The 16,503-nt window shown below is 37.8% G+C and overlaps 1 protein-coding gene across 1 annotated transcript in view; it reads left to right on the forward strand.

Annotated features, from left to right (window-relative positions):
* The window catches only part of SLC9A7 (solute carrier family 9 member A7), a 197,785-nt gene that overhangs the window by 134,095 nt on the left and 47,187 nt on the right, over window positions 1-16,503 (forward strand). Inside the window, exons 9-12 of the mRNA XM_020992885.2 lie at window positions 1,414-1,502; window positions 1,687-1,800; window positions 10,850-10,961; window positions 14,019-14,172. Of these exons, the coding sequence (XP_020848544.1) occupies window positions 1,414-1,502; window positions 1,687-1,800; window positions 10,850-10,961; window positions 14,019-14,172 (469 nt within the window). The remainder of the gene's footprint in view (window positions 1-1,413; window positions 1,503-1,686; window positions 1,801-10,849; window positions 10,962-14,018; window positions 14,173-16,503) is intronic.

Below are 16,503 nucleotides of genomic sequence, written 5' to 3' on the forward strand. Positions count from 1 at the left end.
AATCACCCCATCATACTCAGCTCAGCCCTAACCTTTTTTTCAAACTACCCAAGTCATGGTGACAGTCCCAAGAATACTAATAACATTTTCACCCAGAGAAAGTAAACAGTTTGATTCTGTTGTGTCCCTTATAATTGGTCTTCAATGTTTTCTTTATATTTCTTCTGGATCTTATATATTGAATTTTCCATTGAGTTCTGGTCTTTATGTCACAAATACCTAAAAGTCTTTCCAGTTTATTAGATATCCATTTTTTTTCTTTCTAATGCATATTTTGCTTCTTCATATATGTATATACATAAATACAGCCACGTGAATAATACCCTGTCCTCTCTGGTCTGTTCCATCATGGATTCTGAGTGCTCTAGTAATAATCCTCTCCTTCCTGCCCCAGCTGTTTTGTACGTGCCCCCCCCCCCATCATATATGTAGCCAATAGCTTCTAGGTCTAAAAAACAAAGGTACCACCAATGTCATTGGTTTTGTAAACTGAAAGAATCTAATTCCTAGCTATTCACTTTCTATACTTTTCCTGGACCATGAGAAAGCCTTAGATGAAATCAACACAGTTTCAAATACGTAGCATGATCCAAGCAGTCCAAACAGACTCTATTCTATCATGTATTTACATATCCTACATGACATATTTCTGTACAGCATTATATCCTTCCCATTTTTGACATATTTATAGTCATGTATAAATATGTTTAGGAGACAGATGTCAGAAGTGCCTCACTGGGCAAAACAGCTTGCATAGAATGGTGGTTAGAATAAACAAACTCATATGGGTCAGAGCTAACTCAATGAGGTGATACTGAACCATTCGATTTTTTGTTGTTGTTGGGGGAGGGGAAGGAGACTTAGGCTGGTCGGTTTAATCCTAAAATTGGTCCTATAGATAATTACTTTTTGAAAGTGGATCAAAGTGCTGTGCTCATAGTATTCAGAGCTTTGCTCATCTATAAAATGTTTGTATACCTGGTACTTGGTGAGCTCTGGGAGATACAAAGATGATGAATAAAACCTAGACCCTGCCCTCAAGGAATTTAATCTAGTTCAGACTATTAGTAATACTCTCATGAGTTGATGGCTAACAATGCAAGGCAATAATTAAATGCCCAGTGAGTGGCATAGATAATTAACACTTTAGGCATTCCAGGGAGGGAGATAGATGGCACATCTAGTTGGAGTAGTTAGGGAAGTGGAACTTAAAGGATGGATAGAACCTGGAGAGGAGGGAACTTCAGACACATACATTTCAGTATAGGTAACTTTTTTTTTTTAATTCAGAGAACATTTTATATTGACCTTGACTGATTGATCCTTTGCTTCAGTAAGGAGCTTTTTTCTTACTCCCTCTTTTTTGACTCAGTCTCTCTCCCTTCCCTCCCCACCCCCACTGCCTCTTGACAGGTGTTGTTGCTGTCCTTTTCTGTGGAATTACCCAAGCTCATTACACCTACAACAATCTGTCAGTGGAGTCAAGAAGTCGGACCAAGCAAGTGAGTAGGATCTGAGAGAGGTCATTCTACTAAGTGAGAAGAAATGCAAATAATTTTAGCACGACAATTAATAAAGTAAAGGATGTTACAGATTTTACACATTACAAATGCACATATGTGTATATGTGTGCATATATCTATATCTATATTTTTTTTCCTGTTCTTTCCCCTTAAATCTTTGCAGCTTTTTGAAGTGCTCCACTTCCTGGCAGAGAACTTCATATTCTCCTACATGGGCTTAGCGCTGTTCACCTTCCAGAAGCACATTTTCAGCCCTATATTCATCATTGGAGCTTTTGTATCCTTTTCTGTTCTCATAACCAGTATTTCTTTTAACTAGGGTTATTGAAGGGATAAACTTCCAGGGTCACTCTAGGAAGGATACCTGCATTGGGGAGGTTGCATTAGATTTCTAAAGTCTCTTCTAATTCTGAGATTCCAAGAATCACAATCCTTTAACTATCTACCTAGCAAAAGGAATCTTTGGTACAGGTGATACTAAACTAGAATGAATTTGCCCAGATGATTTGCAGCTTCTGTCTTTGTGGCAGGCTTTCTTGCTCTCGTGGCTGCTTTAGAAGGATGAATTCCACTCCTCCACCGTCTCCCACATTCCTCTCCCAAACACACGCATGTAATATGTAGCACTGTTATACCATCTTGACTTATAGGTTATCTTTCTGGAGTGTGCCAGCTCAAACCAGAGCCTTTTTTTTTTTTAATTTTCAGGGTGAGTATTTATACGTTGGAAATTGGAAAATGCTACAAATCAGATCTTGGTTTATTGTTTTGTTGATTGTCTACACTTAAAAGGGTTAATAATATAGATTAAACTTAAAAGTGTGTTGAATGTACATTTTTGGAGAGCTGATTGCTAAACATTAATTATCACATCCCTGCGTTTCAATGTTCTACTTGATTAATTCCACAGTTAATGTTGTCATCCCAAGGTCTTGGCTAACTCAGGAGTATGTTTGCATATTTCTTAATAATTAATAAGATTTCAATATCTCTTTCAATCAGCTAAACTCAGTGCTCCCATTCCAGTTCATCAAATGCTATTTATTTTTTTAAATGAAGAAACCTCCTTTCCCCATAGAAGTTACTTATATCTCTTTATCAAATCCCTTAATTTCCTAGGATTAAATATATATTAAAGTTACCAAATATATAATGTATTGATAGTAAAATCAACAGTAAAACAAAAACATAAATTAATTAGTTGCAGTACTTTAGCTTTACTCTCCTACTGCCCTCTAAGGAAACCTATTTTAATTCTTCAGAGACTATAATGTTCCAGCATTCATAGCTATATAACAGCATTGGCAGAATATTGGTTCTAAAGAAAGATCACAGCCAGAATCACTTCAAATCTTCACTACAAATGACCCTTTTTTTTTTCTCACTTCTGAGACTATAGTCTATCACCATCTAGTTCATTCAGGATAACAGAGTCACTCCACAAGAATCATCTTGATCTTCTTCACAAGATAAAATTTATAGTAGTTTCATTTTTTAAAAAATTAAGCCATCTTGGGGCAGTTAGGTGGCGCAGTGGATAGAGCACTGGCCCTGAAGTCAAAAGGACCTGAGTTCAAATCCGGCCTCAGACCAAACACTTGACACTTACTAGCTCTGTGACCCTGGGCAAGTCACTTAACCCCAATTGCCTTAAAAAAAAATTAAGCCATCTCCATCTTCTTTTGTTTTTTTCCAGCCATGACAGAGAAACAATCTCTTCTCCAAGTTTTATAGGACAGACTTTTGAAAAAGATTACACTCTGGAGAGAGTGAACTTGTCCTGGATCTAGTTAATTAGCAAAAAAAAGTTCATGACTCACAGATTCAACATTAGGTCATAAAACACATATGTATCACAAATTGACTAAGAGCCATGTTCATAATAATTGAGTACCTAAGTTTATTCTGAGGACCCTTTGAGGGTCCCAATTAGGGATGTTACCTAAAGGGAGTAATAGTGAAGACATTAAATGGTAGATATGATTGTATCAGGACAAAGGTTGCTCCATTCTCCCGTGTCAACAGAACCTCCTCCATCCCTGTAGTTAGAGCCTTGGGTACATTAGTAGTGGTATAGTGTTTTGTTCCCAGGGAATGAAGTACAGTTGTCTGAGAAATACAGAAATTGGCCTTTTTTTACAATAAGAGACAAAAAGATGTGGTGGGAAAAGTACCACCCTTAATCAAAGACTTGAGTGCTAACTTTGGTTCTGTTACATTAAGTGGCAAATCACCCAATCTCTCTGTTCCTAAGTTTCCAAAAGATATCTGATACCCAGCCTAATGTAATTTCACAGGGTAGTAGTTAAATCCACAAATGGGTCTGTGATGCCATTGATGTGTATGTTTCCTTAAGCAATGCAGATCAGTGCCCATTCACATTGCCTAGGTTTGCCACAAGAGGTCCACCCAATATTCTAGAGGCCTTTCTCACTTCCTCTTAATATGGCAGGGATGCCAGTAGACAACATGGGTTATCTAGTCATTATCCTTGATCTTACTACTTGAACAGCCCGTCATCTTTTTTACCCATATATTTCCCTGATGATACCCTTTATGCTAATTTTTCTTTGTTCTTCATTTGTTTTACGATGCAGCTAGCTTATGCCCACCATATACCTCTCCTGATGCCCTTTGAGGAAACTCAGTTCTTCTGAAACTATAATGTTCTATGGCTTTTATTGCCCTACAATGATACTGGTAGAATATTGGTAATAAATAGGTGGGCCCTTGTTTCCAGGAGAAGTTTGAGGTCATGTATTGGAGCTTTGCAATACTGCCTGTTGTGTCCCACCTGTTGAATTCTCAGCCCAAATTGTTAACTTTTTCTGTTGTCTGCCTATTGTGTGTGTATACATGCATTGTGTATAAGCATATATATGAATATATGTATACACATATATGTGTATGTTTTAAATATACATACAGTTATGAATATATTGGGCAGGCCATACACACATATGTGTGTATTTTAGATTATCATGTGTACATATTACATATAATATATTTTTCTACAGAATATATATATGTTATATATACACATGTGAATGATTGATGAGCTCTTTAGGTTGTATCCAACCACAACCACATGTATTATCTGGACAGTTGACATTTTTCATCCGCTTTCTATCTCCTGTGTGGATGGTTAGTGCAAAGACTTTGGAGTGGTTATAGATGTCTTCCAGTTTTCCAGGGAGCTTGATGCAGTTAACACAGTGTTTTCCACAAGCAGGAGTAGATGGAGGACTTCAACATCCATTAAGAATCCTTCCTCAATTTCTACTTTGTCCTTCATGACAATGGTAAAAAACCAAAACAAAAACAAAAAACTTTGGAGAAGTTGGCAGATATTCACAGATCAATCTTGATTGGTATTTGCGATCAGAGGGTCCTTGAACAAAAGTTCTTTTTTATATATTTCAAGAAATCTTGAGTAATTTTAATGTATACACAGTATACACTTTGTTAAAAGAATGTCTTTAAGGGAGCATTATTGCTCTGCTGAACCAAATGTTTTATCATAATCAACAAACAGTAAACACAGCCTGAGCTACTATTTCTGCATCTTTTAGTCAGTGATAGTAAAGATGATGTCTTTTGTAGCCTATCAATTATAAAAGCCCACCTGCTACATACTGTTATCTTCATCAGGAATGCCCATGATCTGTGTGATGATTTTCATAAAGATTTTATATAGTTGGGAGGGTAGGCATATAGGTTAATTGTTGGCCTTTTTGAGGCAGCTACGTGGCACAGTACATAGAGCACTGGCCCTGAAGTCAGGAGGACCGGAGTTCAAATCTAGCCTCAGACCAAATACTTGTCACTTACTAGCTGTGTGCCCCTGGACAAGTCACTTAACCTCAATTGCCTAAAAAAAAAAAATTATTGGCCTTTTCCTGGTTGCCTTTTTTTCAATAATAATAAGGTCCGAGATTTTTTTCTATGCCTTTGGTACCTTCCCCTCTTTCAGATAGCTTGAGAATTGATCTTTCCACATTGCCTTATAAGGGTGTTACCTTCAGCACAGGTCTGTACACTTAGTCAAACCCAGCTGTTTTTCCCATTTTTGTACATGTTAGCAGTATTTTTACCTCCCCTGTAACATCATCCACGTGTATGATGTTAGAGTCCAAAGGTGGTAGCACTACTATTCTTGGTAATTTTTTTTTTAAGTTTGTTATAAAAATTTTTGCTGATTGTTTCCATCTTTCTTCTAATAGAGAGTCCAAAGGTGGTAGCACTACTATTCTTGGTAATTTTTTTTTAAGTTTGTTATAAAAATTTTTGCTGATTGTTTCCATCTTTCTTCTAATAGTTTTCCTCTTTTCATTTTTGTCCTTAAATGCTCTTGGGGATAACTTTGCTTAATTGGGCCTCTGGCCAAGCTTTCTGTAACATGGTTTTACCTTACATTACTTTTCTCTGACTTAGAAGGTGACAGATGTTCATAATCTTCCATCATCCTTCTCTGCAATATCTGACAAATGAGTTTATAATTTAAACCAGTGTTGTTCTTAGTGGCCATATGTTTCTGCTTGACAATAAAGTCAAATGTTGGTGACTAAGATACTTTTTAAGGTCTTTTGATCTCCCTGTTAAGGCAATTGATTTGTATCTGTAGCTGCTCTTTGATGTTATTGTAATCAATGTGTATGTCATTTCTTTTATCTGTATCTGATTTTTCATCATCCTTAGCTTATTTAAGTAAGTCAGACTGGAATTGTTTTAATTTCACACCCTTTCTTCTTCTCCATTCTTTTTCTACCTTTGTATTAATCTTTATCATTGCATTGACAAATCAGAAGTCTGACTATATGCAGGCAAGTGATTCAGGAATGACTCCTATATCAGTAATGAGTCATTTCCTGTCAGTTAAAACATAAGCTTCATTATTTGGTACTTGGAACATCCTGTGCCTACAGATCCTTTTCTCATAAGAAAATATCTGTGACATACAGGCGTGAGACTTCTATATAATATACAAGGCTCTGGTTTCTCTCATTCCTTATTCTTGATCTATATTTTTGAATATATTTTTCACTGTCCTTACTCCCACCTTTAGACTGAAATCACAGTGTATCAATATATTTTTATTTCATTTCAAGGAAGTTACCAGGCTCTATAGAATTTCTGTACTTCTTCCTCCTTTGCAGCAGGTCTTATAAATTACAATTATTTACACACTAGTCTTTTTGCAAATAAATATTATAATGAGCAGAATCTGCATTTAAATCCCAGCTCTACTACTTTACTATCTATGTGACCTTGTCCAAGTCACTTAATAAGCATCTGGGTGGTGCAGTGGATTGAATCCTTGACTTGGAGTCAAGAATACTTGATACAGGTACTTACTGTGACCCTGGGCACAGTTTCTTCATCTGTAAAATGGAGGCATTGGACTAGATGATCTGTAAAGTTCCTCTTTTTTCTGGGTGCTATGAGCTTTGCCTCATGTTAATTGATCGAGTATCATAGGAATATCCATTTTCATTTAATACTAGAATAATTCAAGGATCTGTGATTTCATTGACATGGCTGCTTCCTAGCACATATCTTTGTCTCCCTATGATTTAGCATCAAGCAAACAATCAACAAGCATTCTTAAGCACATAGCATGTGCTGAGCCTTATGCTAAGCTCTGGAGATAGAAAAAGAGGCAAAAATAATCATTATCCTCTAAGAGAGGGGTGTCAAACACAGGCCACGTATGGCCTGCAACACTTTCAAGTGCACCAAAACCAGATTAAAATATAACTGGGAAATATTAAAAAATAAATAAGAATATTATACAACATAAATAATGTTGATATGTGATTTTCTAAGTCAATACGTAGCCCACAAGGGTCCATTTCTGCATGTGTTTGACACCACTGATCTGGGAGCTTACATTCTAATAGGGACAACAACATAGGTACATACATTCAGAGTAGATGAAAAGGTAACTTGAGGAGGGAAGCCTTTAGGAGAGATAGCATTGGAGGGCTATTGTTCTCTGAAATGCATTACTCTGAGGCCAGCCTAACCTGACCTTCACAAGGCTCATCCTCAGACCATAGACCTGCAGCTTGTCGGCAGAACTATACTCAAAGTCTTTCTGGCCTGATAAGACTTACCAGAGCTTATTTTCCCCTGGCAGAGCCTCTGATTTTCAAACACCATTTCCATTTCTCTATAAAGGCCTAACCCCACCCCCCAAAAAAAAAAAAACTCTGATGTTGGTTTTGGTTTTTCATTTGTTTGTTTGTTGGATAGGACAGAGAAAGTTTGATAGTCAGAGAAGGTCTTGGTATTCTAATGGTTTCTCCCAGTAGCTTGAGTAACCAATTTTCCATATTTGCTAGGGGCTAATTAAACTCTGGACAAAAAAAAGGAAATGAAAATTGATGTCTTTGTTATACAGAACTGATTCTCTTGAGCCTGCATCAGCAGAGCCCACCATTACTTTTCCAGGAACAATGATGAATTGCCTCATTGGCCCATCTGTGGCCAATGGCTCGAATTTGAAAGACAGCTTGCTGTAGCCATGGAAGAAATCAAAGCCAGCTGTCCTCCAGCAATGCTTAGACCCAGGCCTTGGCCTTATTAGCACCAGGCTTGAACAAAGATAGCTAACTGGCTGATAGAGAAACACAGGGGAAGGTTTTATAAAAAGAAAAAAGAAGGTGGGCCAAATGGATAAACATTTCTATCCTTCTACAGCTACATAGTTTTTGAGGGGAAAAAGAAACAGTTCACCCATGAGCATTACCATTGCACTATGATATTTCAATTTTCATTTGGCTTCCCCTGAATGAATGGAGCCTAAACAATAGTTTCATAAATGATATCTTTTGAGTATTGTTAGGAGGAAAGGATTTATTTCTCCCAGGGAAATGTCCTTTGCCATGGGGGAGATTGTCTGTAGAGGTGAAGCCAAACCAGGAATTCAGGGTATAACTCTCTGCATTAATTTGTCCAATTCCAATGAGTCAGAGGTCTCCTGTGGCCCTGGATCTGTAGCCTTGCCCTATGAGGAGAGCAAACACGGAATTCTACCTTCAGATGTGCTTTCGAGTTTTGTGTAGGAGGAACATGTTTATCAATAACTTTGTTTTGTTCTGTCATTTTTCAGTCATGTCCAATTCTTCGTACCCCCATTAGGGATTTTCTTGGCAAAGATACTGGAGTGGTTTACCATTTCCTTCTGTAGTTCATTATACAAATGAGGAAACTGAGGCTAATAAGGTTAGGTGACTTGCCCAGGGTCACACAGTAAGTGTCTGAGGCCAGATTTGAAGTCAAGAAGATGAGTCTTTCTGACACCAAGCCTATATACTGTATGCAAACTCTATACTCTATATACTGTGCCGCCTAGCTGCCCACTTAGTAACTTTAGAAATCCTCAAGCCCAAACTTAGATTGCCAAAGTTACCCATGTAGGCATACTTATAGAATAGCTTAGAAGCTCCCATAGGTAAACAGGTTACTTGGCTTTAAACAAAATGGGACTTAATTATGACAAGGACCATGAGGAACATTGGAATGGGCCTTTCATTTTGTTAACCTGGTCTGGGATGAATTAGGTTGTCTAGTTGAGCAGCTAGTCTGTGCAGTGGATAGAGTGAGGTTCTTGGAATCAGGAGGACCTGAATTCACATTCTGCCTCTATCACTTCTTAGCTGGGTGACCCTGGGCAAGTCACTCACTTTGTGCCTCAGTTTCCTCTTCTGTAAAATGAGGATAATAACATCTACCTCACAGGTTGTGATAAGGACTAAGTGAGCTACCATACTTTTCATACTTACAAAACTTACAACTCTACATAAATGCCAGCTATTATTATTACTATCTAAAGCAGGGATCCCTCCTTCAAATCTCCCAGTGGTCATTCAGCAGCCACTTTGAAAGCTTTCAGTGGGAGATAAGTCACCACCTTTCTAGAGAACCCATTCATTCCACTTTGGAACCATTCTCACCATTAGGAAGTTTTCCCTTATCTCAAGCCGCAATCCTACTTGGTCCGAGTGCTGCGTGAACTTGGTGTTTTGATTTTTGATTTAAAGTTCTCGACTATCCCTTTAAGTTACTACTCCTCATTAACCATCCACTGAGATAACCCATCATCCACATTTTTCAAATGGGAAAATTGTGTCTGGGTGGTCGTGCAGGATCATTCATGCATACACTGAGTCTGCCTCTGAGTGTTTGTATACAGTTTCTTAGCTGCCTGATCTTGTAGCTTTGAGGCAGAGAAGGGAAAAAGGCTTCGCTAGCCTTCTCTGGAAGAGCTACCTTCTGATGGCTGTGAAAGCCAGGGGTAGGGGACGAACATCAGCATGACTTTGTTCAGGCCGGAGAGGAATCCTGAATTCATACAGTGCTCTGTTAAATGCAGTAAACATTGAAAAGCTGATCCAGCTAATTCTTATATCTCAACTATAGAGTTTCCACTTCCCACTCACATTTCTCAAAGTTGTTATACTTGATTACAGAAATCCCTCAGGTTAATTCTCATGAAGACTCTTAATGCCACTTGGACTATCACCAGAAGAAATCATTTTCTTCCCTTTCTAATCATAGATAAACTGCTTGTGTGTAATCAGAGGTATTTCCTTGATTACTATAAATGTTTTAAGAAAGCTTTTCCTTACATGTACTGGATATTCCCAGTTATTAAAGACCTCTAGTTGTCTGGTTATAGATTTCCCTCTTTTACCCTGAACTTTTTAGCATTCTGCTTTGGGACTAATTTTTTCCCCTTAATTTTCTTCCAAGAAAATGCTTCTCTAACAGAGTCTGGCCATATGACTTTGTGATGCTGACCCTGTGCTGAAACCTAATTGAGAACCCTTTGGATAAGGGATAACAAGGGCTTTGCCATTGTTAACATGATAATTTTAAATACTGGTTCACCAGCTGTGAGCCACCTCATGTGAGAGATACAGTTTTAAATATATGTTTCAAAACTTAGGACATCATTTTTATCCAAGTACAGCTTTGGCATCTCAAGTTAGGATTCATTGCTGTTGGAAGTAGTTGGAATTGTGGCTGGCTGTCAGAACCAGTTTTCAGGTTAAATTGTTTCATTGTTTTTTCATGAGTAATGTAAAAGCTACTGATCAATGAACCAGCAGTCTGGGGTGGGGGGGGGTGGAGTGAGAAAGATGGGAAATCCAGTTGTACTTGTTGAATTTAGAAGAGACTGAATGATAATAGCCCCTTTCTCCTACTGATCCCAACAAGATAGGAAGGAATTCCAAAATTATTTGCTTCGTAGGACGTACTCTGAAATGTTCTATCAAAAACTTAACTTAGTGGATTCTTAACCTCCATCTGGTGATCAGATTGCCATCTTCCTGGGAAGAGCTGCCCACATTTACCCTCTCTCCTTCTTCTTGAATCTGGGGAGAAGACATAAGATCGGCTGGAACTTTCAGCATATGATGATGTTTTCAGGTAAGTTGTTTTGTTTGTTTAAAGTAGAACTTCAGTGTTGCTCAGTTGTGTGATGTGCTTTATCTAATAGGATTTGTAAGCTCTTCTAAGACAAGGATCTTTGGATTCTTTATACTGCCTATGGTAAACCACCATATAGTGGTTTACCTCTGGTAAAGACCTCTGGACTTAAAGTCAGGATGATGTAGGGGAGGGTGAGAGGAGAGTTATTATGAAATAACTACATGACTTTCGATGAACCATTTACCTTCTCTAAACCTCAGTCTGATCATTTGTAAGATAAAGTCATAATCATACCATTACCTCAGTGGATTCTTGCATGGAAAGTAGATTTTATAGCTCGATATGCTATATAAAGGGCAGTTCAGTGATGCAGCAGATAGAATGCCAGCCTTGGATTCAGGAAGACTCATCTTCCTGAGTTTAAATCTGGCCTCAAACACTAGCTGTGCGACCCTGGGCAAGTCACTTTACCCTGTTTGCTTCAGTTTCCTCATCTGTAAAATGAGTTGGAGAAGGTAATGACAAACCAGTCCAGTATCATTGCCAAGAAAACCTCAAATGTGGTCATGAATAGTTGGACGTGACTGGAAATGACTGAGTAACAACCGTGCTAGACAAATATGAAATATTGCAATTGTTATTTTATTCATTTCTTCTTATTATTATTGTGAGTACACCGTGCACAGTTCTGGGTATGCAGTTTGAGATACCTATTCAGTTGAACTATTAATTTTTTATACCAAGAAATCACTAAAAACAAGCAGTCTTTCCTAGCATCCTTACTAGTTCATTCTACTACCATTAATTACCCTCCCCCAACCACCTGCCTTGTACCTCAATTGTTGTTGACATGACAACCAACGTGGTGCAGTAACCCAGGACAGCTTTTACTGCATCTGCAGTATTTCATCTGTATCCATAGCCACATCTGTAACATGTCATAACGATTGATAATATCAACCTTGAATGATAAAAATAGTAAATATATGTGTACATATATGTGCTCTATTTGAGTAACGTACTGAACATATTTTCACAGACTTTGTCTATGGACTGACATAAGGTCATTTAGAATATATTTTATTTATTTATGTATTTATTTATTGTTAGGCAGTTGGGGTTAAGTGACTTGCCCAGGGTCACATAGCTAGTAAGTGTCAAGTGTTTGGTCTGAGGCTGGATTTGAACTCAGGTCCTCCTGACTCCAGGGCCAGTGCTCTAACCACTGTACCACCTAGCTGCCCCTAGGATATATTTTAGAAAGAATTTTAAATCTGACACACTTAAAATATTAAGCTTCTAATATTTAAAGCAACAGTTCTCTACCTATGTGCATGTGTATGATAGATCCCTTTAGTAGTCTGATGAAGCCTACAGACTCCCTTCTCAGAATGTTTTTAAATGTACAAAATTAAATAGGAAATTACAAAGGAAATTAAATTACAAAGGAAACTAATTATATTGAAATACAGTTATCAAAATATTTTTTAAAAACAAGTTCACAGAGCCCAGAAAAAGAACTTCTGATTTCAAGGGGTTATCAATTAGATATATAGAAAAACTGAGTGCTCCAACATGACTTATTCTGAAAAGATTACAGTAGCTAAAATTTTACAACATAACTTGTCATTAGCAACAGTCTGATGAGGAGGTAGAGGTAGGCCATATTTACTTGGTTATCATGTACTCTGTTTAATTCTCCCACCTCCCAAAAAAGGATGTTTCCTTCTCTAAAACATCTCCTTAGAGGCTAATAACAATCACTTTACCATTTGAAGGAAGGATAAGCTTTTTTTTCTCTTTTTTAAAGAGGATTTGCCTAGCACAAAAGAAAAGTGTTTGGGAAATCTTTATTCCAGTTAATTTTGCCTCTGATTTACCTCTTGAAAGAAGGAACATATTTGAGCTGAGCCTTGAAGGGATGGAGTTGGGAGAGGGGGAGAGCCCCAAGAGACAGAAGTGATCCAAGTAGATCATTCTTAGGGATTGGGGGGAAGGTGGACCATGGCTAGTAATGTGACACTAGTCAAATCACCCAACCTCTAAAGGGAGATAATAGTAGCCCTTAGCTCCCAGGGTTCATGTGAGAATTAAATGAGATAATATTTGCAAATTACTTTACAAATCTTAAAGTACTAGATAAGTGCTAGCTATGATGATGATGATGATGGTGATGATGTGGCTAAGTAGAATGTCAGGCCTGGAGGCAGGAAGATATGTCTTCCTGAGTTCAAATCCAGCTTCTGACACTTACTAGCTGTGTGGCCCTGGGCAAGTCACTTAATCCTCTTTGACTCATTTTCCTCATCAGTAAAATGAGCTGGAGAAGGAAATGGCAAACCACTCCAGTATCTTTGCCAAGAAACCTCCCCCCACCAAAAAAAGGGGTTATAAACAGTCAGACATGATAGAAAAGGCTAAACAACAACAAAAATTAATAATTAATCCTTAAAAAAGACTATAGACTCTTCTTACCTGATTGCTAGAGGATTGCGGAATTGAGTTCAGGAGAAAAAGAGGACGTGGAGTGATGATTTTGCTACTTATTTCTAAGACATGCCCATTTAGGATTTGTTGTGTGTTAGCTTTTCTCTGTTTTCTCAGTTTACTAATTAAATTCTGAACTACTTTGAAATTTGTGAGTTAGCATTCTAATATTTTTATTTGTTATACTCATTATGGAGCATTTTTCAGGCTCCCAACAGCTGTGCCCTAATCTTTGGCATGAGTTTGGGCTCCTTGTTCACCGGGCTTCAGTTATTTCTTTTCATTTTCTTAAAGAAGTAAAAGATGGACGTGATAGAGGTGCCTGAATTGTGTCCATGAAAAGATGGCCTGGTGCTTTTTTGCTGCTGTTTTATTTGATCATCATACGAAAGGCAGCTCTGAATGTGAAGAAGCCCTTCCCCTCTGATTAAAAAACCTCTCAGCTCCTTAGATGGCATTGGATGGTATTTGAATGATTTTTTGCTGCTTGGATCAACTTTGGCTCTATGGAAAATATGTTGTCACTTACCACGTGATGCATATCATGGCCTTTGTGGGTCTCTGCAGGCCTTCGGGGAGCAATGGCTTTCGCACTGGCCATTCGGGACACTGCGACCTACTCTCACCAGATGATGTTCTCCACCACTCTCCTGATTGTCTTCTTCACGGTTTGGATCATCGGTGGAGGCACAACCCCCATGTTGTCATGGCTGAACATAAGGTCAGTCAAGGGGGAAAGGGAAACTTGGTTTCTTAACTAGATAGCATGTGCTAAGGTAATTTTTTTAATGTTATATGACTTTGCTTTTGACTTTTTTATTTTAAGAAGTGTAACAAGGCTGTAGAGTGCTTTGAACTATCCTGAAGAGAAGTGTTGCATCCTTTTAAGCGTGCTAAAATGATATTAGGAATCTGCCTAATTATTAGGAAATCTGAATTTCTCTAGAGTGTGAAAGGGACAAAGTAGACATAGCTCAGGTTCAAGTTTTAATCAGTCAATTAACATTTATTAAGCACCTACTCTTTGCTGGGCACTGAGCTAAATGCTAGAGACGCAAAGAAAGACAAGAGAGAGCTCCTATTCTCAAGAAGCTCACAGTCTAATGAGAGAGACAACATGTAAACAACTACGTACAAACAAGATCAGACAGGAGAAATTGGAGATAACCAGCAGAGGGGAGGCGCTAGAATTAAGGGGACTGGGAAAGGCTTCTTGCAGAAGATAGGACTGTAGCTGAGACATGAAGGAAGTTTATTTAATGAAGGATGTTTGGCATAGTCATAAACTTGTCAGCAGGATGGAAAAAAAACAACAACAACAACCTGGGATTTGTAGTGTGGTGGGAAACAGCACATGGTGGGCCATATCTCTCGTGTGTATTATTACTGTTATGAGAGGCGGCATGTTATATTGGATAGTAGGTTGTCCTGAAAAAAAGAAAAAAAAACAGGAAGATATGGGTTTGAAGCCCACCTCAACTACTTTTTTTTTTCTCTCCCTCAACTACTTAACCAGCTTTATGTCTGTGGTCATGTTACTTACCCTTTCTGAGCCTTGGTTTCCTTATCTGTAAAATGAGTATAATAATGCTAATGAGCTAATTGATGTCAAGTGCTTTGCAAATGTTGTTGTTGTTGTTGTCCTTGTTGTCTTTTGTTCTTGAAGAGGACCATGACATCAGGGAGATGATGCCATGACATGCAATTGACTTGTATTTAAGTGAGGGAGGGCTGTGCAAAGTCACCAGCCTCACTTTCTCCTTCTGAGCCATCTGGGTCCAGTGGTCAGATATAGGTCAGGACGAGCAGTGGGAGACTTTGGCCTTTTTAAGCTAAGGCCTTTAACAGGTCTCAGTTTGACTGAGGTAATTCCCTGTGATTAAGGCTAAAGCAAAATATAAAGGGAAAGAAAGAAGAAAGATTTTGTTTGTGATGAGACTATATGACCTTTTTGGTATAGGAAAAAAAAAAGTACTAGGAGTATAAAATGGTCTTTCACTTAACACTTCCTTTTTATTTTATTTTTTAACTAACTTTAGCTTCTCTTATTTTATGTGTGGAACCAAAGCTTTGGGTGTTCTCTTCAAGACTGACCTTATGAGGGAGCAGAATGCTATGGTGTGGTTTGAAAGGGGTGGGGAATTTCCCAAGTTATCTCCCTACTATTTGCAAATTTTAAAAGCTTATATAAATGTCAGTTTTGATTATTATTCCTTTCCAAACTAACATAGAAATGGGCGTGTGTGTGTGTGAGAGAGAGAGAGAGAGAGAGAGAGAGAGAGAGAGAGATGTAGTGTGCATTACTACTGTGATGCCCTATAACCTCTTACTGTGGCTGGTGTCTTCTGCTTTGTAAGTGTGTTTCATGTGGGAAAGGATTTCTTATCAATAGAATCATTTTTTTTTGACCTGCTTTACCTCTAGTATTTCCTCAGTTGAGTAGTCCTAAGTTGAGTCAACATCAGTTTTATTTTCTCATTTAAACTTAAAACTATTTTCATAATAATTATTAGTTGTTTTCAGTCATGTCCAACTCTGTGATCCCTTTTTTTTTTTTGCAAATATACTGGAGTGGTTTGCTATTTCCTACTCCAGATCATTTTACAGATGAAGAAACTGAGGTAAATGGGATGACCTGACTCGCCCAGGGTCACACAAGTAATAAGTATATCAGGCAGGATTTGAATTTAGGCCTTCACTTTAGCCACTGCTCCACATAGCTTCCCCTTTCATAATATTAAGATGTTATTTGCTCCCTTAAAATATTCCTTCCTTTTCCAACTGTATCTGTGTGAGGCTAGTTTTCCTTCATGTAGTTCATCTAGAACAACATATCACAACTGATTGAATGCAGAAGCAGATAAGAAAATTAATCCAAATGTCAAAGAGATCTGCAAAAATATGAAAAACAATAATATTCTTCTCACTAATTTTTTTATGTTGAAAAAGTTATTTTTCATAACAATATTTGTTAACATATGGGTTTATTGTCTTTTATAAATGAGTTAAAGTTTAACATTTTATCTGTTTTAATTTCTAACGTGGTAAATAT

This window comes from Phascolarctos cinereus, unplaced genomic scaffold (genome assembly GCF_003287225.1).
Source record: "Phascolarctos cinereus isolate Bilbo 61053 unplaced genomic scaffold, phaCin_HiC Scaffold_726;HRSCAF=1367, whole genome shotgun sequence".
Classification (NCBI taxonomy): Eukaryota; Metazoa; Chordata; class Mammalia; order Diprotodontia; family Phascolarctidae; genus Phascolarctos; species Phascolarctos cinereus.